At 36.2% G+C, this 24290-nt stretch overlaps 1 protein-coding gene across 1 annotated transcript in view; it reads right to left on the bottom strand.

Moving 5' to 3' along the window:
* The window catches only part of KCNK2 (potassium two pore domain channel subfamily K member 2), a 153654-nt gene that overhangs the window by 19467 nt on the left and 109897 nt on the right, over positions 1 to 24290 (bottom strand). Inside the window, exon 6 of the mRNA XM_032137074.2 lies at positions 20785 to 20924. Coding sequence (XP_031992965.1) covers positions 20785 to 20924 — 140 coding nt within the window. The remainder of the gene's footprint in view (positions 1 to 20784; positions 20925 to 24290) is intronic.

Raw genomic sequence — 24290 nt, 5'->3', positions numbered from 1 at the left:
CAATTGCATGGGTGTGGGTGGTGGACATTTATAGCAATCTTCTGAAAGAATTGACAATCCACTGATGAGCCAGTGTTCCCTTTGACACTGGGTAAAATGAAATACCCAGGCAGCAAAAGAAATATAAGCCCAAAGATATTTTCCAAGACTTGCTTTAGATTTGGAAAAAAATAAGTAATGTGTATTGATACATTTATGTCACTGTCCCTGCAGTTAGTCTTTTACTCCTCTTCTTTCTGTTTGCAATGATATCAATTACAGACCATAACATTTCTAGGAGGAAAAACACAATCTATATCATTAGCACAGAAGAAACAGCTTTGGCTTAAGACAGGTTACTGCCAGCAATTCTGATCTTAGTCTATAGCTCTGCTGTTTGCTTCAGAGCCACTGCCATTGTGGCTACTGTGTGCTTTAAATGTGGCCAGTCTGATTTGAGATGTGCTCTAAGTGTAACATACACACCGATTTCAAAGATTTATTATTAAAAAAGAACATAAAATATCTCATGACTTTTATATTATTCAATATTTACATATCAAATGATAGTAGCTTAGATATGCTATTGGGTTAAATACAATATAATATTAAAATTAATTTGACCTGTTTATTTTTACTTTTTTAGTAAGACTATTAGAAAATTAAAAATTACATGTGTGGCTTGCATTTCTATTTTTATTGGAAATAGAAATACAACATTCTATATATGATATATAACATATATAACATACAAGTAACATGTATAGTATATATAATAGCATTTTGTATAAAAATACAACATATTAATGTATTATATTATGTATAATCTTATATATAAAATATATATAATATCATATATAATATACAATATTAATACATTATATGCACTATAGAATATATATTATATATTATCTAATATACAATATTAATATATATTCTATATTAGTGGTTACTTTATGAAGTGCTAGTCCACAGAGCCCCTTCAACACCATCTTTAAACTGGACTACAATAAATCATGCTTTTATTCTTTTATGAATATGTAAAAAAAGTTCAGAAATCAAGAAAATAAACCCAAATTGGAAAACAATGCAAAATCAGAAATATGCCTCATCCTATTTCAACAAGTAAAAGTAGCAGTGAGGGTCTAATAATGCAAAGTATTCACGCACATTAAGTGAATGCTCACAGCTGCCTTTCCCAAACTAAATATAGCACTGCCAAATTAGTTCTACAGAAATGCTGCTCACTGTGCAGGACATGCCCTGTCTTACAAGCATGCTGCTGTATTTTAATTAACTTGGCTAAACTGTAATAAGGATGCCTAAGAAACAGGAAGAAAAGGCAGAAAATAAAATAACAGACAATGGAAATATTGTGGAGGTGACAGGAAGGCAAAGCTGGCATCTCACCCCAGAAGAGTGCAGGGGCTTACCCTGAGCCTGGTGAAACAGATCAGAAGTGCCGTGGGCCTGCCTCCCCAGCTGTGTCCACTGATGACTTCTGAATTTGGAATATGGGGAAAAATAATGCCTCTGAATGTAAGGATAAAATATGGGACTCTTCCATTGTGAAAGGAAATCAAAGAGCTATACTTTAGTGTCCTTTTAACAAATGTTCCTAAACAGTATCCTAAGGTAGCATGATAGACACACGCATGGCCACCCTTTGTCTGTGGCCATCAGAGCTGTCCAAAGCATCTACTTATATTCCATGAAAAGTCAAGGACTGTGACAAGAGAGAAAATGAAATGGAACTCCTTCACTCCCACTGCTAGTCACCTCAGGCAAACTTTCATATTTAGCACTTATGATATCACTTTATGCTTTAGAGAACACGATTTGACCTATTTTTTTGTATCCATTTAACAGGGAGCTGTGTTATAATGGGTTTCTGTTAAACCTTGGTCTAGTTATTTTATGAAGCCTGTATTACATCAAGTAATAAAGGGGTAAGAAATATTCAAGGAGACAAGAGGCAGGGGAGAAGCAAAGACAAATTCTAATGCCTCTCCTGGTGCCTTACCAGTATTACCTATTGCCTTTTATTTGGTATTAACCAAAAAAAAAAAAAAAAAAAAAAAAAATCCCCCTAGCTTCATTAGCTTCATTATCTCTTATTAAATCAATGCTTAGTGAGAAGGAACTTTTTTGCCTTTGTCTGATTTTAACATCTTCAAGGCTCCTAACAAAGCTCTCAAAGGCTTTAACTGTTCCCAAGTTTCTCTCTCACTAGCCTCCTTATCTTCTTTCTTTCAGATGTAAAAGTTGGTTCCTCATGCATTTCGAATAATGGAAGATAAAAGCTGCCAGAGAAAGAGAAAGGAGGAGAGAATTAACCAGTTCATTTTTCTCTAGTTTTAAAATACCTTCAAACTGCCAGTTTCTCCAATAGAGGACAATCCATATAGATATGATTTTTTTTTGGTTTTTGGTTTTCAATTTTTTATTTTTTTGAGACAAGGTCTCACTCCCACTGCCCAGGCTGAAGTGCAAGGGCACGATCTGGGCTCCTTGCAACCTCGACCTTCCAGGCTCAAGCCCTCCTCCCACCTCAGCCTCCTGAGTAGTTGGGGGTACAGGCATGCCACCACATCAGGCAATTTTTTTGTATTTTTTGTTAAGACAGGGTTTTGCCATGTTGCCCAGGCTGGTCCTGAACTCCTAGGCTCAAGAGATCCACCTGCCTTGGCCTCCCAAAGTGCTAGGATTATAGGCATGAGTCACTGAGTCTGGCCATGATTGCTTTGTGAGACAACATACCCAGCTACCTGATAGCTTTAGTAAACACAAGAATATGATGCTATTCATGGATGCTGATATGGTTTGGGTGTGTGTCCCCACCCAAATCTCATGTCAAATTGTGATTTCCAGTGTTGGTGGTGAGACCTGGTGGGAGCTGATTAGATCATGGGGACAGATTTCACCCTTACTGTTCTCATGATAGTGAGTGAGTTACTGTAAGATCTGGTTGTTAATGTGTAGCCCCTCCCCCACTCTCTCTTCCTCCTGTTGCAGCCATGCAAATCATGCCTGCCTCTCCTTAGCCTTCCACCATAATTGCGAGTTTCCTGAGGCCTCCCCAGCCATGCAGCTGTACAGCTTGTAGAACGGTAAGCCAATTAAACCTTTCTTTATAAATGGCTCAGTCTCAGGTATTTTTTCATAGCATTGCAAGAATGGACTAATACAGATGCCGACCATGGATAAATAGAACATACTTGTAACAGTAAACAGGTTCAAAGAGGCAATGGTGTAGAAATATAAATGTAGAGTTGTTTCAGCTCCAATTAGCAGTGTCATATTAGAGATGAATGCAAAGATCCACAAATGGACAATAGAATAAATTGATTAAGTTAGAATATTTATTAAATATAAAATTCAGAGCTTTGACATTACCCAAGAACTTTTGAGACAACACTTTTTACTTAGTTGCTTTTAATTTATAGAATCTACACTTTTCATCATAAATGCTCGGGTTGATTTGGCAAGGTGGGGCGATCTACAAGCAATTTCAAATTTACATGTCTTAACAATTCCTCTGTGTATTTTAAGGAAATACTGTTTCATGAGATTCAGCTTTAGCTAATTACTATTCATTTAATAGTAATTAATCAGTAATTTATTCAATAGTAATTTATAGTAAAATTGGGATAACTTTTTTTTTTTTTTTGAGACAGAGTTTTGCTCTTGTCACCCAGGCCGGAGCGCAATGGCATGATCTCGGCTCACTGCAACCTCTGCCTCCCGGGTTCAAGCGATTCTCCTGTCTCAGCCTCCTGAGTAGCTGCGATTACAGGCATGCGCCATCATGCCCAGATAATTTTTGTATTTTTTTAGTAGACACAGGGTTTCACCACGTTGGCAAGGCTAGTCTCGAACTCCTGACCTCAGGTGATCCACCCAGCTCGGCCTCCCAAAGTGCTGAGATTACAGGCGTGAGCCACCACGCCCAGCCCAGGAGAATTTTTTTTATAAAGTTTCATCTGCTTATTTAAAATAAGAAGAGTGCTTTTAGTTGGCAATTTTTTATTAGGCCTCCCTTCAAAAAACCATTACCCTGCCTCTACACAAAAAGAACTGCAGGAAGCGTTTGAGTATTCCCACTGGTAAAATGCAGAGGAACAAAAGCATTGTCTATCTTGGATGTAAAACTATATAAAACATTTCCATTTGGAGAGCCTGTAAACTGCATGATGTCTCAAAGCCAGGAACGCATTTATTCCAGTCAAGCACAAGACCCCCTCACTTTTCCCTCTCGAACTGTGAAAAAACATACTGACTTGTTTTACGTGTAGTCCTTAAAGCAGCACTAATATAAAATATCCACATTAGCATTCAAGTGCCAGAAATAGCATCAGTACTCCGAAGATCTTTTAGTATGTAACACTGTCAAAGGGAGAGAGAGATAGAACTAATTCTTTCCTGGAGCTGCTCATTCAGAATTCCTAAGTGGATCAAAGGGAATCTCAGATACATCATCTCTAATAAAGAACATTCCTGCTAAGTTCCACTGGAAGAAGAAAACTTGTGTTATTTGGAATTAACAATCATTGTGAAGCCAGCATTTCTGAGCAAAAGTTTTTAAGTTAAAAATAGAAGCAGTAGATTATTTAGCATTACCCATCAAACGTAACTATATTTTCTCTTTGGAGAGGTTGGAAAAACACACCAATTCCTCATTTAGAGAACCATAGTGAATTAGTTTCATGTTAAGAACCCACTTTCTCTAAGCACCCTTTCACTTTATCCAATACTATTACTATGCTTATTGTTCTCTAGAAACATATCAGTTGGATAAAAATAGCCCTTCCTGCCTGCATTTTTCTTCACTCAGCCGTAGATTTCACCTTTCAAATCAAATACATGCCCTACAAATTAGCAAATTTGTCATTTTACATAGTTTAGAAAGTTTAAAAATATTTAAAAACCTTCTTGAAAATGTTATTAATACTTAAAATAGAATCAGTTGTTATAAGGGGCATTTCACATGTAAGAAGTGGGTACTCTTTAGCTAGAAAACAGGGAGTCCTAAGGACCAATTATTTAAAAGTAAAACAACGAAAGTATTAAACATGCAAAAAAGCTTCCAGCCATAAAACCATCACATCAGGAATAAAAATGAAATATTCCTGACATTTTGCTGCAGCTATAAAGTTTTGAACTAACTTCTTGTTTGATACATCAAACTTTGTACCACCTCTTACAGTAATTTCTCAAGATTTTCTTTATTAAAACATGAACCATTTTAGCCTCTTGAAAATTTTAAGTAGCTTATTTGCCAAGCTACTCAAATATAAAATTAATCACTCCTTAAATATTGTCATTTGATTTTATATCTGTAAGCAATAATAGAATGAGTATAAGCCACCAAAATAAGTACACTTTGGTTCAACTGAAAACATTTTTAAAAATGAACAAAATTAAAATCTTATCTTTAGTTTGACAGAGATGAAAATCTAGCCCTTCAACTTTTATCAGTGAGATATAGATATACTAATATTGAAAATAAGCATGAAAAACAAAATCTCCAGATTATTAAAGATTTATCCATTTTTTTCTGAATTCTACCCCTTCTGAGTTGAATCATTTTCTCTCTACACCCACTCATCCATTCAATTCAACAAGCATTTATTGAGTGCCTGTTATATGCTAAGCAGCATTTCACTTGATTTTGATAAAGCAAAACAGCAACAATTCCTTGTCTTACGAGAAATACTTTCTAGGAAGAGAGACAGCCAGTAGACAATGGCACGTAGTAAGTTAGTACGTTGTATGGAATGTTAGACGTTGGTGAATATGATGAAAATGCAGAGCAGGGAAGGGAGAACCAAGGGTGCCTAGGGAAAAGGAGTGTCAATCTTAAATAGAATGGCCAAGGTGGGCCCCATTGACAAGTGGTGTTTGATGAAAAGATTTGACGATGTTGGGAGGTGAGCCAGGTAGGTACCTGGGAAAAGAGCACTGCTGACAGAGGGAACAGTCAGTGCAAAGGCAGCAGGACAAGAGTGTTCCTGGTGTGCTAAGGGAATCACAAGGGTGCTAGCGAGGCTGGAACAGAGTGAGCACCGGGAAAGAGAAGAGGAAGAGAAGAGGCTGGAGGAATGGGGGCTGGATCATTTAAACCTTTTTATATGCTGCTTTACAGACATTCGCTTTTACTCTGAGGAAAAAGGGAAGCCATCAAAAACTTCCAAGCAGAGAAATAACATGATACGACTCATGTTTCAAAGGATTATTCTGGCGTCTTTGTTGAGAATAGACTTTACATAAAGCAAAGGTGAAAGCTAGGAGGTCTCTGCAATAATCTAGTGTGAGCTCATGGTGGCACAGGAAAAAATGATGAAACAAGTGAGAAGTGATTGGATTCTGGATACATTTTCAGATCACTGTTGTAGGACGACTTGATAGATGAAATGTAAAACAGGAAAGAAAGAGATAAGTCGGGGTAGTACTTTATGCAATTTTCCCCAGTTCACCCAGTTAAATTTAGTAATTCCCATTTTTGTGCACCATTGCATGTAAAGCATATCCTGTATATCTCTATTACAGTATCACTCTGTAGTGATTATTAGTAGATGCTTATATACTCCCTTGTACCTATAAATTTCTCCTTGAGGGAAAATGCTACTAGATAGATAGATAGATAGATAGATAGATAGATAGATAGATAGATAGATAGATATATGACTGCATTCCCAACACCTAGTAAAATGCCTGACACATCATGGACAACAATAAAAACATGTCTATGAACAAACAAATCAATGAGTACTCCTGGAATGAAACAATTAGTGCTATGTATCTTTTCATAATAGTCCTCGACTTGCAAATCAGAGACACTATTCAGCAAAATCATTATTTTTTCTGTACTCAGACTATACTGACTTTTGTTGAACTTGCATAGTTTGCATACTGCACTTCATGAAGCTTCAGAACAGGAAAGCAATTCTTACCCTGCCCTGCTTATATATGACCTTGTTGCCTTGCCTGTTCATTCAGAATCATGTACTGAGCATGAAACAGTAGTTATTAAACCAAAGTTATGTTTAAGTTAAATCCGTTCATTAGGTTCTCAAAGTGTGGTAGAAATGACACAAATGAGAGCTAAGATGAATTTATACATGTGCGTATGTGTGTACACACACATATGTACATACACACGCTATATATATACTATATGTACTATATATTTATAGTACATATATTTATATATAGTATATCTATAGTGTACATGTAGTGTGTGTGTGTGTGTGTATATATATATATGTATATAAAACTAGATATCATAAAAAATGCCCTCACTAAAAGAAATAGCTTCTTAAGAATAGGCAACAGGGCCAGGTGCAGTGGCTCACACCTGTAGTCCCAGCACTTTGGGAGGCCAAGGCAGGTGGATCTCTTGAGGTCAGGAGTTTGAGACCAGCCTGGCCAACATGGTGATACCCCATCTCTACTAAAATACAAAAATTAGCTGGGCGTGGTGGCAGGTGCCTGTAATCCCAGCTACTGTGCAGGCCGAGACAGGAGAATTGCTTGAACCCAGGAGGCGGAGGTTGTAGTGAGCCAAGATCGTGCCACTGCACTCCAGCCTGGTCCACAGAATGAGACTCCATCTCAAAACAAAACAAAATAAAACAAAAGAATATGCAAAGGGAAATTGAAGGGGCCACTGACATATTACAAACTTTGACATTTGTGAGAAATTCCTTGAAAAAAATCATCATGTTTACACTCACAGTCTCCAATTTTGAAAATGGATTTCCTTATATAGTAAGATATCCCAATAAACTTCATTTTCTACCTAGGGCAATATTTCATACGTAGCATTTTTCTAAGAAGATACTCAAGTGCTTGCTGATGTTGGGAGCTTATGAAAATAGCAAAACTAGAGTGGTTATGAACAAACAGCTGCAAGACGTGAGAAGCATTTCTGTTGTTTTTGTTTTGTTTTTAAACTTTTATTTTAGGATGGGGGATGCATGTGAAGATTTGTTACATAAGTAAACACATGGCGTGGGGGTTTGTTGTACAGAATATTTCATCACCAAGATATTAAGCCCAGTACCCAATAATTATCTTTCTGTTCCTCTCCCTTCTCCCACCATCCCCCTTCAAGTAGGCCCCAGTGTCTGTTGTTTCCTTCTTTGTGTTCATAAGTTCTTATCATTTAGCTCCCACTTATAAGTGAGAACATGCAGTATTTGGATTTCTGTTTCTGAGTTAGGATAATATCCTCCAGCTCCATCCATGTTCCCCCAAACGACATAATCTCATTCTTTTTTATGGCTGTGTAGTATTCTGTGGTGTATATGTATCCATTCTGTCATTGATGGGCAGTTACGTTGATTCCATGTCTTTGCTATTGTGAATAGTGTTGCAATGAACACTCACGTGCATCTGTTTTTATAATAGAATGATTTATATTCCTCTAGGTATATACCCAGTAATGGGATTGCTGGGTCAAAGGGTAGTTCTGCTTTTAGCTCTTTGAGGAATTGCCACACACTGCTTTCCACAATGATTAAACAAATTTACAATCCAACCAACGGTGTATAAGTGTTCTTTTTTCTCCATGACTTAACCAGCATCTGTTGTTTTTTGGCTTTCCATAATAGCCATTCTGACTGGTATGAAATAGTATCTAATTTTGCTTTTGATTTGCATTTCTCTAATGATCAGTGTTAACTTTTTTTTTTTCCATATGCTTGTGTTGCTGTTTAATTAAAGGTGAAAAACCAGACATTTTAGGAATCCAAAATAACTTGATATGCTGGATGGGAGCTAGAATGTATCAGTGTAGTAAAACCTCCTTCATTATGAAAGTGACTACTTTGGTGAGCGTATTCGTTTATTTATTTGCTTGTTTACTCACAGACATGTAAGTCAAGTACCTGTCCACCATTCTTGGGAACAACCTTACATGAGAAAACAATTCAAATGCATGTGCTTCAGACTAAGACAGCCAGTATCACAGTTAATCATTTAAAACAGCAGTCCCCAACCTTTTTGGCACCAAGGGCTGGTTTCATGGAAGACAATTTTTCCACGGACAGAGCTGGGGGAATGGTTTCAGGATGAAACACTTCCACCTCAGATCAGCAGGCATTAGATTCTCACATGGAGTGTGCAGCATAGGTCTCTTGTGTGCACAGTTCACAATAGGGTTCCCGCTCCTATGAGAATCTAATGCTGCCACTGATCTGACAGGAGGCAGAACTCAGGCAGTAATGCTCACTCACCCACCGTTCACCACCTGCTGTGTGGCCTGGATCCTAACAGGCCATGGACCAGTACTGGTCTTCAGCCCAGGGGTTGGGGACCCCTGATTTAAAAAGCTATCTCCATCTGGGGGAGAGTATGTTTGCACATACATTATCATTGTGTCAACTGGTCTTCTGCTAGTGTGGCCTCTGTACCACAGGGGAGGGGATATCCAACAGAATGAATTTGTCTGGAGTGGAAAGCAGAGCCCTATAAGGATTGAGAAGTGAAATGGCCAAGAGGAGATTCTTTAAGAAGATAGCCAAGAGATTCTAGAAACAGCACTGTCTGATTACCAAGCATGGAGTTTTTATTTTCTGCTCTGTAATTCCCTTAAATTATCCGCAGGACTTCTATAAAGTTACAATCTGTTTCAGCCTTATATTAATTGTGTTACAGGAAATAAAGTGAGGGATCAACATGCATTATTAGAATGTCATGGCCCCAGAGAGAGCTTCAGCAGCAGGAGAAGCAGTTATGATGTGCTCACGTGAACAAAGAAGAGGGAAACTTGGAGTGACAGTCTTAGAGGGACACATGACAAGTCTAAAAGGTAGAGATTTGTGTAACATGCAAGTGCAACACATTGGTCTGTCGAGTTGAGATGCAATAATTATTCCATAGTCTGTATGTAATCAGAATAGGATTTTGAAAAGTTTTAGTTAACTAATGAATAAAGAAAATATAACATAGATGTGTGGCTAAATATGATTTTCCCTAATGTAAAGGTTATAATCTAGTGAATAGATTTTATAGGACTTGGAAATATGAGTTTCAAATATATTTCCTTAGAATATTACATTGAATTATGTGAGACTGTGATTTTTAAGGTCAAAAACAGTTGAATGTCAATAATTTCACACAGTTCAACTTAATAAATTTCAAAAATAATAATATATAAGAGTATTCTACTCTTCCATATCTGAATGCTTTGATATGCATTGATTTTATGAAAACACATTCAGTTCAATATTTCTTCTTATGGAAATTTTACATACAAAACAGATTCAACATCACTGGACTCAATCTCATATGAGTATATAGAATCAGAAACAGAGATAACAGTAAGGCTGAGAGCAGAAACTGCCTTTTTACAGGATCTGGTCTCTGGAATTTACAGCCCATGAAGGGTTTTCTTAAAAGGCAGGTTGCTCTATTTTACTTGAACTCTTACCTTGATGCTTCCATTTTACTAAAACTACTAGTGAATCTTAAATAAGATAATGTAGATAATACACCTAAGCCTGTCAGAGATTTGGAAGCTAGTGTAAAACTTACCAAATATGAATGTGGCACATAAAGTCTAAATATCCCAAATTATTATTTTAACTCTTTCCTTGAACAATACTATTATTAAAATAATAATATTATCATTGTGATTCTGTCCTTGAATTAGACAAAAAATGATTATGATGTGTTACCAAATTAATCAGGATAGCAGAGGTTATATAGAACAAACAGCCCCTTCATCTTAGTGGCTTAAGGCAACAAAGGTTAATCTCTTGTTCTGGCTAAATATCCACAACAAGTCAGCAGGGGACTCTGCTCATTGTAGTTACTCAGGGACCCAGGCTGACATGGCATCCATGATCTCCTATGGTAATTGTGCTGGAAGGCAAGAAGATCTTGAGGCACTCACAGATGCAATTAAATCTTCTTCCCAGCCGGGCGCAGTGGCTCACGCCTGTAATCCCAGCACTTTGGGAGGCCGAGGCGGGTGGATCACCTGAGGTCAGGTCGGGAGTTCGAGACCAGTCTGGCCAATATGGTGAAACCCCATCTCTACTAAATATATAAAAATTAGCCGGGTGTGGTGGTGTGTGCCTGTAGTCCCAGCTACTTGGGAGGCTGAGGCAGAAAAATCGCTTGAATCTGGGAGGCAGAGGTTGCAGTGAGCCGAGATCGTGCCACTGTACTCCAGCCTGGGCAATAGAGTGAGACTCTCTCTCAAAAAAAAAAATGATCTTCTCATTCACTCATATGAATTCTGCCCACAAATCCGTGGCCAGATTTATTTATATGGTTAACCAAACACAAAAAAGAAGAGGAAGAACAATTCTAATATGTATCTGGAAAAAGAGTCAAATGAAAATATTTCATGATCAATACTGATGACTAGCACTTTTGCTGGAGAAAGAATAGACATTCTACCTTGTTTTGAAATAGATTTTATGTGGGTGCACATGCACACATGGGCACACATGTGCATGCACACACATGCATGTGAGTCGTTTATTAGAAGCCGTTCATTTGGTTCAAATCAAGTTTGAGGCAGGAAGAGCTAAATTCTCTTATTATAATTAGGATTTCATCCACTGAACGCTAAACAAATCATCATACTTTGTTGCAAAAGATGATTAAATAATCCCTGACTTGATTATTCTAAATGCCCCCTACTCTCAGTCCCAACCAATCACAAGCTAATATTCATTTAGAAAAAGCCATCTTAAAGAGGAACTAAAACCAAGTTCATTTTGATCTATGTTTGAAAACACATTTTCTTCTGTTCTCAGCAAACATAGCTTGATTTTTTTTGTAAAATGAGATTGTTTTTAGCTCTGAATACAGGCAAGTGCAATACTTTGGTTTGCTGAAGAATGTCCAAAAACAATTTTGAAAGCCAAGTTCACGGTGACCACTTTTCCTAACACAAATTCTCAAAACAGGTAACAGTCTCAAATAGTCAAAAAAGAAAAATAATATATCATGATGCACTAAATCCTCATAATGTGCTCTCTAGCTAAAGAAAATGAAATTACTTATAAAGAGCTTTGAGGCAGAAACTATTAACTTATTTTCCTATTATTTACAAAGGAATAGAAAAAAAATTATTCTGAATTTCCATTACCAGATGACGTTCTGTGAAATACATGAATCAAAAAAAAAGTTATCACTTATACTAAGAATTCAACCTAAAATTTAAAAAAAGGAAGAAAACAAAAGTAATCTTCCTGCACATTTTTATTTTTTTAAGAAAACATTGAGCTATTGCCTCTTGGTTTAATAAAAGGAAGAATCCAGACAGGGTCTACCTCAATTGAGACAGCGAGACACTAGAAAATGTGTGGGTCTAATTCAACAACAACAACAACAACAAAAAGAGCATGTGGGTAGATTTTAGGAACATTTAATGTAGAAACTAGTTGTTTAAAAAGTCCATAGAATATCCAACATATTTGAAATTTCTATATTCATTTTTTTACTAGGCTATTTTGGTCTCTGGTTTTGTGATTAAATTCTAGCAATATACACGCTCTCAATAGTTTTTGTTTGTTTATCTTTTCTTTTGTGTTTACTTATTATTTCAACCAGGTAAAATGTTTAGACCTATAAGCGCTCATGATATTTTACGTTCTACATAGAACAATATATGATGATATTATATATATATATAGTCTTAAAACTTTATAAAACTATTTGATTTGAGATAGTTTGATATTAATTTATTCAGAAACCCATGTGGAAAGAAACAAGCGTTCAGTAAGCATTCAGCCACATCACATACACTCCTCACCACATCTTCACAGCAAACTCATAAAGGAGGTATCATTACCTTAATTTCACCAAAAAAGAAATAGGGATTCAAAAGAGATAAGACATTTTGGTGATGTCTGCAGAGCTAGTAAATAGTTGAGATAGAATTAAATCTCAGTTCTGTTGGCCTCAAAACCCATTCACTTTTCAGAAATCATACAAATCATTTCTTTTCACTTGAAAGAATGTAAAAATTTTAGGTTTCGAGATTTCGCTGATCTATACCATAAATAATTAGTAACCAAATTAAATACAAAAAGTCCTTCTCTGTAGTTACACATTAACAGATGGGTAAGCCTCGGGCGCAGGTTTCTGATGAGTCAGTATTACCCACATAAGGAGAAAAGAGGAAAGGAGGAGGAGAAAGGAGAAAGGAAGAGGAAAGGGAAGGAGGGAGGAGAAGAATGGGGGAGGACAGGAAGAAGTGAGATGAGAAGGCAGAGGCAGAAATAAATAGTAACAACAACAGATAAGAAACATTGTGAGCACTTGGGAAGCAGCATAGCTAAAACGTTAAAAGGCTAGGCCATGGAGTCAAGCTATCTGAGTTCATTATTGACTCTTCCACTTTACTAGCTGTATAACCTTTCACAAGTCACTGTACCTCTGTGTGTTTCTGCTTCCTTATTAGCCATTATTATTTGACAGCTGTGCATTTTACATCATTCTCTCATTTAGTATTAAAAGGGAAATAACTTAAAATGTATTCTAGAAGTGTTTCCATTTCTGAACATGTTCAAATCCTATTTCATTTTTAGTACACATTTGACTTATTAAGGCCTTCCTGAAGTTCGAACCACAAAGGTTCATACATGCAACATAATACTGAGGCTACACAGAGACATAATTAGGGTCTTGGTTCTGCAGAAATGAGTGCTCATACAATTCACTTAGAAATTAGACATGTCTGGGCTTCTGGCAGTTAATGCTGCCTTCAAGCATAATTTAATTCTTGCCTTGTTTTATTCTCCTCTCCAATTGCCTATTTACTAAATAGACAATAACTTGCTGAACTCAGACTGTGACTAGAGAAAGAAAGAACTTTCTTCTTTGCTTGATTAGGCAGAGCCAACATTGACCAGCAGATGAACCTCAAATCTGATTGCTCTGATCTTTTCCCCATCACAGAGTGAAGGACACCCCTCTCCCCGTGGGAAAGAGAAGATGGGTCTTTTATGTATTCCTTAGTTTGAACAGCCCATTGTGACACTTCCTGCTTCTATTTTACTTTATTCTTATCCTTTGGTCAAAGAAGAGTTACATGTGTAAGACATAAACCTGAGAAATTTTACAGTCAGTGAATACTATGCATTATAAAGCAAGCATTATAAAGATCAGTAAGCAAACAGACCACCTACGCAATCCTCCCAATAAAGAGATGGACTTCAAACTACCACAGATGAAGAGTTACTCACAGCACCCAATACAGCACCCATCACATAGTAAGAACTTAATAGCACTTTTTGAACGAATTAATAATTTAGGAACTCAACATTAAATAATTCTAATTCCTAACTGGTCGCCATGCCATGGCTCAATTCCCCAGGGCACCATTCATACGGATTTCTATTAGTCAGTCTCCAAAGGCTCCCATTTCCATAAGAACACTGTGACTGTTGCCCTTTGAAATTGTGTTTTATGTGGCCAGAACTATCTTAAGATATAGCTACTGTATTGCACCCATGCCAGGGAACAAGATTTACATTGTTTTCTACAAGAGTGGTGCATCAGGAGCACAACCTAATGCGGAATTCTAGTACTTTATTCATCGATTTTATGTGATTATGTTAGCCTTTTCTTGGATTCTTTTTCTTTACCATTTTCTTTAGCCAATATGACCTACCACTGTAACCATCTTCCTCTCTGCAAAACCTCAATGCCTTTGCCTTTCCAACAGACCCAACCACAAATCAATTTATTTAACTACATTATTTGCTAAATAGTCTCCACATCCCACACCTTAAGTGAAGGTGTTACTCCAGGTTCTGTTTTTAACTCCACTATTGACTTCCTTTACGAATCTTCATTAGGTGAATTCATCTATACTCACAGCTCTCAGGTAGTGATGGCCCCAAACTATCTTCCCAGCTTTAATTTCTCCTACATTCCAGGCATGCAGATGCAATTTTCTAGAATTGAACTACCTGAATATCTGTTACGTCTGCAATCTCAACATGTCCAAAATAAAACTATCTCATTGCTCCAATTTATGCAAAATCTCTCATTTTCCAGCATTCTGTAATCCTACCCAAAGTTAGAATTATGGATGTCATTCTCCTTTCCTCTTTATTGTGCACAATTAATGGGTTACCAAATTCTATTCCTTTTATCCCCCAAATATTTTTGAAATCTGAACTTTCATCTCTATCCCACTGCTACCCTAGACCCTTCGTTTGATAGTATCTGGATACCTGCAATAACTCTCTCAACTGATTTTCCTGAATCCAGCTTTGTTTGCAACTAATTCATCTTCCTCACTGTTGCCAACATCATTCATTCCACTTACTTAAAATCCTTCAATGGCTCCCTAAAGTTTTCTGAATAAAGTCTAAGCTATTCAAATGGCATATAAAATCTTTCAGATTGAAAGCACTTCTCCCATAAGAAATAATGATAAAGTGATCTACTGCAAACTTTCCAGGGCCCAGTCTGCAACTGTTTCTTAATTGCTCATCTCTGGCAAAGATAAAGAGCCTCCAAGTCCCAGCTCTTTTCCTGAAACAGTCATTGCCACCCAGAGTGAAATTTAAAGGAGACCAAATGCTGCCACCAGGTAATTAGCAAAACAAAACAAAACAAAACAAAACAGAACTATGTTCTTTCAAATTTTCAGGCCCCTTCACAAAATTGGGGTGAAATAAAAATTCAGGGACAGTCTTTCAAGGCTTCTTGGCACTAGCGTTGTCCAGTCAAAGGGTGTAGTTTTCATACAATACAATGCCAACTTACTAAAGTGAGAGCCTCTATTTGCAATAAACATCTCCAGAGACTAAGGAAATGATATTGGTAGAGAAGCATTGCTTGCCTATCAATTCACTGTGGCCAGCTGTGGTGCCACCCAGCCCGACAACGCTAGCATGCTATGGTGTGGGCCATGGGGGTGTTTATCTCATATGTGCACAGGAGCACCCAAACACTGGTGCATGGGCATCGATAGAAGAAATATGTAGAAATCACAGGCCCTTTCAAGCTCAAGAAATGTAAACAGTAGGAACCTGAGGTATGCCTGTGTGTAGTAACGATGCTCTACTCCCTGCTTTCCTCCTAAGCAAGCACAGATTTTACCTTCTGAGTTTCGTGGTCACATCTTATTTCTATTATGCCTCCCTCAGGTAGCAGTATTATTGTATTATCCAGAATATCTAAATAAGCTTTATTTTGTGAATGGAAACATTATTTACTCAGAAGAGAGTACATAGTTTCATGGAAAAGATAAGTTGGCTTACCAATCCTTTCTGTTAAACATGTGCCTACCCTCCACTGGAGCTTAAAAAATAGACAAAGAAATGCTTTTACAGAAATGCATATGTTTCCGTGCAAAACTGGAAAATTACCAAGCTCATTATTGTTTTCCTTGATGCAGATCAACGATAATTATATGTGGCACTTTTGAATATATAGTATGTTTCAACAAATCATTTCCTCTTCAAATATTTCAGATGGATTAGCTATACCATGTTTTATTTCAGCATGTTGATGGAAAACAAAACATAATTTCATTAAAACTATTCTTCATTGGAAACAGAATTTATTTTATTTTTTATTTTATTTTTATTTTTTTGGAGATGGAGTCTTGCTCCGTCACCCAGGCTGGAGTGCAGTGGCATGATCTCGGCTCACTGGAACCTCCGCCTCCCCAGGTCCAAGCGATTCTCCTGCGTCAGCCTCCTGAGTAGCTGGGACTACAGGCACCCACCCCCACACCCAGCTAATTTTTGTATTTTTAGTAGAGATGGGGTTTCACCATGTTCGCCAGGCTGGTCTCAAACTCCTGACCTCTGGCGATCCACCCGCCTCAGCCTCCCAAAGTGCTGGGATTATAGGCGTGAGCCACAGCGCCTGGCTGGAAACAGAATATGTTTTAACATAAAAAACAGAAATGGAATAAGGGCATATATGACTAGATCTATATTTTCATACTTAAACCAATATGGTTTAAGCAGATTTGTTTTTGAAAAAATAATATAAGACTGGGGTTATTAGCCAAAATCTTTTCATTCAGGGAAAGCATGTTTCCAAGTATTATCACTTGGAAAATTTGAAGCTATATTTAATTTTGTATTTTTTATATTTTGTACCAGTTAAATTTTTTAGTGAAGAAGATTCCCAGTTATCAAAAATGTTTAGTGTTTTTATTCATCAAAACTGAAAACTAGAAATAACCTTGTTGTTTCTTAACACTTTGGGAGTTTTTAAAACTAACAGTGCCTGGAATGACTTGGGCATGGAAAGTAAGGAATATCTATTGAGCAGTCACCTGGCATTGGTTCATTTTTACACAGAGATAAGAACTAGAATATATTTAGCTGGCTTTTATTGATTTATACCCTTTAGTGAGTTATTTCAAAACTAAAATTGTCTAATAATCATTTTCCATTGCTTTAGAAATTTTAATAGTATTTTGTTTATAAAAACTTTGGCCATGATAATATTTTGAAAATTATAAGGGGCCTTTCCCTGTCTTTCTTCACATTCTCTGTTGAATTCATGACCCCATTTTGCAGTTCCCTAAATTACATTATACATCAGAAAATATACATATCTACTCCAATTGAAAGCTTCATTTCAACTGGCTCCCCTGTCCAGAGCAGCTGCAGCTTCGGAGGGTTCACTTAAAGCTCTGGTCATAGCCTTGACTCGTGAGCTTTCGACAGATGCAATCACCAGAAAGTACATGCTACCCAGAATATTAGGTAGATGCCAAAAGATGTGTGGTAAGAAAAAACAAAAAACAAAACAAAACCAAAAAACCGTGCAATGTTTAATGAGCATGAAAACACAATGCTACATCTCACACTTTCAGTTGAGGGTCATGAAGATCACTCATAAATAGGCACACAACATTTTTTGTTTGTTTGTTTGAGACAGAGTCTGGCTCTGTTACCCGGGCTGGAGTGCAGTAGCGCCATCACCGCTCACTGCAACCTTCACCTCCCAGGTTCAAAGGATTCCCCTGCCTCACCCTCACTGTAGCTGGGACTACAGGCACCCACCCCAACGCCCAGCTAATTTTTGTATTTTTAGTAGAGATGAAGTTTCACCATGTTGGCCAGACTGATCTTAAACTACTGGGCTCAAGTCATCCACCCGCCTCAGCCTCCCAAAGTGCTGGGATTACAGGCGTAAGCAACCCCACCCAGTTTTGTTTTTCATTTTGAATAAATCAGTTATGTAGAAATTTGTATTTATTTGAAAAGATGGTGTTATGGCCTGATTTGTGTCTCCCCATAAGTCATATGTTGAAGCCCTAAGCCCCAGTGTGACTGCATTTGGAGACACAGCTTTAAAGAAGGTAATTAAGGTTAAATGAGGTCATAAAATTGGGGCCCTAATCCGATAGGACTGGTGTCCTTTTAAGAAGAGAAAAATATACCAGAGTGTGCATGCTTACACGATCCTCGCTGTCTCTCATGCATGCACACAGAGAAAAGGCCATATGAGGACACAGTGGGAAGGCACCACCTGCAAGCCTAGGAGACAGGCCTCACCAGAAACCAACCCTGCTAGCACCTTCTTGGACTTCTAGCTTTCAGAATTGTGAGGAAAAAAAAAATGTCTGTTGTTATACCACCCAGTCTCTCATATTTTGTTGCAACAGCTAGAGCAGACTCATTACTTTGGAAAAGTATGCTAATTCTTTGACCCAGCTAGTCCTATCACAAAAAGCACTGTTTTTTAGTAATACGAGTTTTAAACATTTAAGCAGATATTCTATACCAATTTCATCAATTCATAAAGATATAAAATTTCCCTCTGTACTATCTGTGCCTTAGTGGCTTTCAAATTTTTGGACTGTGGACCACAAAAATATTAAGATATTAAGTATGTATGTATGTGTGTATGTATATAATGCATAGTTTATTTATAATATTATATGTGTGTATTTGTGTATCGCAAAACAATACTTTTCCTAACTACCTGACTGTATGAAATAGGCTCTGCCCAAGTCTATTTTATTTAAGAAATACATGCTTGTGTGCATGTGTTTTCAAATCCATTTGAAAGCCAGATTATTGCTTGATGTTTGAGTAGTTCTCTTTTTAGCTATGTTGTCCAAAACATTCCCTAGCTACAATTTCCATTTTTTCCCTTAGCATCTCAAGATACACATGAAGTACATGTGAAGAATAACCATCTATTATATTTCTCTCTCTCTCTTCCATCTCCCACCACCCCCACACACACCACACTCACACACGCACACCACCTACAATGAGCCTAAGGTTGAGGCAAATCCATTGAGGTCCTATTCAAAGCAAGGCTTTTCATACAATTTAAATTATAGTGTCAAGCATATTGTCTTACTGACTTGTTTATAATAAAAATATTTCTATTTGATGATGCAACTAAGATATAGACTAATGCACACAGACTGAATAAGTAAATTCCCAATTAGGAAATATGGTATCCTTGAAGTAAAGTATGGATAATTTACATTCTTGCTAGTTCACACAGGCAACTTGGGTATAAATAAAAAAATTGTATGACTTGGCCTGGCATGGTGGCTTATGCCTGTAGTCCTGGAACTTTGGGAGGCAGAGGCGGGCAGATCACTTGAAGGTCAGGAGTTCTAGACCAGCCTGGCCAACAAGAAGAAACTCCGTCTCTAATAAAAATACAAAAAAAAATTTAGCTGGGCATGGTGGTGTGAGCCTGTAGTCCCAGATACTCGGGAGACTGAGGTGGGAGAATCACTTGAACCTGGGAGGCAGAGGTTGAAGTGAACTTAGATCATGTCACTGTACTCCAGCCTGGATAACAAAGCGAGACTTCGTCTCAAAAAAAAAAAAAAAAAATTATATGACTTGATAATTTTCAAAGAAAACATTTGTAAAGGGAAGTTAATTTCATCATTTTCTATCTTATTCTATTTCTGTTGGGTGTATGCTTAAAGAATTCATGCTTATAGCCGTCAAAGAATCTGACACTGATATCTGTGGTCTAGGAATAGATAGTTAAAGGAAGGCAATGGGTACTATAGGGACAGGTTTTACAGATTTGTTGTTCTCTGAAACAATTAGCAAATTTAACTAAGACCCAGAAGCAAGAAATACACATTTCATAATAAGACATTACCCTGTCACATTCAAACTAATAGTGATCCTGGATATGTAAATAGGAAATCAAAATTTAATTTCCAAACAATAGAATTTCAAAATCAATATTTAAATTTCAAATTTTCCAAAATTTCATGGGTCAAAATTCTAATATTCACTTCTATATGTATAGTTGTATAAGATAAGTAAATTGATACCTTTTAAAATTGTTAAAATCTATACACAGGGAAAACGGCCATAATGCATATTGCTTTGGAATATATATACATGTGTATGTACAAATTTATATAGACATAAGAAAAATAAAATAAGTTAAAGGTAAAAAACCTCCCACATTATTTAAAACATCCACTATTTCATGCTACTGATATCTTGATACAAATATTTTCTATTATATTTTTCTTTACAGAATAAAATTTATTTTGTGCCCTTGAGAACAAAAGAGAGAAAACAAAAGAAAAAGAAATAACAAAGAAAATGTTTTTAGTTACATCCTTTTTCATTAGAAATTACCCTCAGTTCTGAGACAGCAATTGGCATAGAAACATTTTCTAAGTGAATAAATTACAACTCATATATTTGCTCACAGCCTCATACAGCAAGTTCATGCCAAATAGAAAATATTAACATTTTAAAATGTTTAAATATTTTAAATGTAAACATAAAAATAATTTAAAATAACCTTTATTGAATTAACTAAATAGAAGTTTTTTGCACACTTCTTAATTCTCACCTCTTCTTTTGTCTTTTTGGATATCACTCGGAGCCAATCTCCAATCATGCTCAGGACAGCGGCAAAGTAAGCAAGCCCTACAAGGATCCAGAACCACACGACAGGCTTATAGAAGTCCAGATATTCAATATCGGATCCACCTGGAGACAAAACAAAGTAAAACAAAATAACTTCATAGTCTTAAAAGTAAACAATCTAGGTATTGCTAAAATTACGAACTAAATTTTGGTTTGCAAAACATAGAAATCTAGTATTCTTGTCAATGGACTTATATTATTTTCTTCATTTAGAATTTCTCATTTTCACTCGTAATTCTTACCTATTTTTCAAGAACAAGTTAAGTTTTTCTTAATGAAATCTTTCATTGCTTCTTCAGATCATCATGATTTTTCCTTGCTCCATGTTTTATTTACATTTATATAATCCATCTCAGTCTAGCACTTAATTAATCTATGTGTACTGTTTCTTTTTCCACCTCTATTTTAACAAATAGAAGACAGGGATTACACTTTTGTTGGTGTGCATTTAACTTAGCATTATTTACCTCATTGCCAATAAATACATGCTAACTAATCAACTTAATGCCAAACTGAACAGCAAGTGAACAACTCTAGTGATGGTTCTTATTTTAAAGTCATCAGTACAATGAATCACTGACAAATGCCAGAAACAATGACTTGATGGTTCGAATGAGAACAAATAGAAATTTGCAGGTGATACTACCATTCATTATTCTCTGACTTTTCTGAGAAATTCCCATGACTGTCATAAAAAAAAAAACCGTAGCTCTCAAGAAAAAAAAATTGGCAAGGCTTTTTTTTTTTTTTAACTCTAATCCTTGAAGTTCTTCTCCATCCACTTGGAACAATAATACCTGTAAGAATCTGGGTTCATTTCAACATATCCTTTGTTCAGTATCCCATTAATATGGGGGCATTTATTAAGTCCCAACAGTGAAACTATTTTTATTTTCACAAATAAGAAATCAAATATCTCTCTTGAAAAATTCATAATTTAGCCCAAGAAATCTTCATATAGACAGTTAACCTCAATGAGGTGTATTGCATGATGGCAAAGAGAATAAAGAAGTACTATGAGAGGACATAGAAGAAGTGATTTTTACTTCTGGAAGAAGGAAAGTAAGAAGGGGAAAAGTGAGTCTTAAGTAATGAGGATCAAAACATGGAATAGCACAGTGTGGAAAATATATAGTATAGTCAAATGACTTTTAGTCATGGATAAATCTCCACATGTAATGGGCCAAAGAGCAGATAAGTAGAAGAGAGAAATCTAGAAAAAGTAGGCTGTATCAGATTGTAAAGATTTGATCTTAACTCAATGGAGAATAGGTAAAAGTCTCTCAGGAGATAAGTCCTATATATTCGTGTTTGACTATCTCCACAGAAAGATCTAGTGGCAGAGAAGAACAAATTGACAGGGAAGCCCCATGAGAAGCTTTTGTTCTGAATTAGCTAAGAAATTATTGTGTCTGAGTTAGGGCAGAGATGGCAAGGAGAGTCATTTTACAGGCCAAATCATCAAGGATTGATGGCCAATTACTTGGTGGGATAAGTGAGAGGAAGAGCTCTCTGATGACCAAAGACCCACATTGTAACTGAATAGGGGAAGAAAGAGTGACTTTAAAAAAAAAGTAATTAAAACGGAGAACTGGCAGGTTCGAAGTGCTTGAGGTAATAACCAACAAGATCCTTACATGCAAATCTAACACTTAATAGAACAGGGCAGAAGATAAGGATTTTAGGACCAACAGCATAGAGACTGGAGGTGCTTAAACAGAGCATGGATTTGCCCAATTCACAAAAATTCAACCAGTAAATTGCAAGTATATCAAAGATCAAGTATAAAATACTGAGTATAACATTATCATAGAGAAATTAAATTTTGCTAATACGTTGCAGGTATATATTAAAAATCAAGTATAAATTGCAAGTATATATTAAAATCAAGTATAAAATACTGAGTATAACATTATTGTAGAGAAATTTAATTTTGCTAATAAGCTGCAGGTATATATTAAAAATCAAGTATGAATTGCAAGTATATATTAAATCAAGTATAAAATACTGAGTATAACATTGTAGATAAATTAAATTTTAAGTTGCTCATAATGACAATTTCAAATAATAAAGGGTCAATAAAAAGCATTTTTCTGTCAGGTAAATAATTTGAATACGCATCGTTCAGCTTTCTTTTGGGACAAAAATAATTTTAAGAACACATTTTACAAAGTAAATAATATTACTTTCAAATATTATAAAATTTTTACTTTGTGCAACATTAAAAACTCATTTCTGGGAATAATTATAAATGCATCTTGTGATAGTTAAGAGTTGGCCCATGGAGGATACAGCTCTAAAACTTCACAGGACTGACTTAAGAAATATGTGTGTAAACCTGTTACATGATCGGCTCACCAGCGAATTTCATTTTTTCAAATGTTTCCATTTCAATGAAACCAAAATGACATTTTTTCCCAAGTACTTTCTCTTTCAAAACCAGAAAAAATCTTCATCCAAATATTTGTGACTCATTTAACACATAAGTTCACCAAGATGTTGACTTTAGAAGAGTTAGTTCATGCTCAGATTACTTTTTATAAGTCTTCTTTCTTATAAACAGGATGTCACAGTTTGAAAAGAGTAAATTAGCTTAATCACTAAAAGGTCTATATTTGGGTAAAATGTTCAACCCACAAGTTTTAGTGGAGTCTAAGCCCAGGGGAAAAAAATGTTTTTCCTTTTTAAATTGCCACTCTCAAGATGAAATACTGGCAGTCAGATGATCTAGGAAAAACAAATACTATATGTAAGAAATATTGTCAAACAGCTCCCAAATCCTACTCACTTGCTGATATCTAAGATTCATGAATTAATTTTTACACTAATCAATTCACTTCATCTAAGAATCTTATCCAAATTAACATATCTGTGATGTCAGGATAACTTGCTAAGAAAAACTGTTTTAGTTTTAAATTAGGAATAAATTAGGAAATACTTTTTAAAAAACTTCTTGACTTTTACAAGCATTAATTTCAGTCTAGCTATGTTCAGGAAACCTACCTATTTGTCTCTGGCTTACTAAGAACCGAGTGTAATTTCTATTATTGACTTCTTATTATTGACAGGGCCCCTGCCCCTGTCTCCCATGCTCTGTTTTTTCTCTTTCCACAGGCTTCTGAGATGCAGCCTACAAGATGCTACAGCCTACTCTCCCCTCCTAGGTCCCCCACCGACCTGGCAGAAATATTCACTCCACTGCTCTTTTTTCTTTACTACCACTAAATACATGCACATAAATCCTTTCCATTTTAAGAGCTTTCTGGCTAATCATAATAGGACAGTAAACAGATGGTAATAAAAATAACAAAAAGGTGTGGAGGTATAAAGGTTTTGGGAATCTTATAAACTTTTCCAAGTAGTTAAAATAAGTCTACTCATCCTGACATTCTTATATGACATGTGACAGCTTTTAGATGGTGCAATCTC

The sequence above is a fragment of the Hylobates moloch genome, unplaced genomic scaffold (assembly GCF_009828535.3).
Source record: "Hylobates moloch isolate HMO894 unplaced genomic scaffold, HMol_V3 SCAFFOLD_18, whole genome shotgun sequence".
Classification (NCBI taxonomy): domain Eukaryota; kingdom Metazoa; phylum Chordata; class Mammalia; order Primates; family Hylobatidae; genus Hylobates; species Hylobates moloch.
This window is presented reverse-complemented; position numbering and strand designations above follow the sequence as displayed.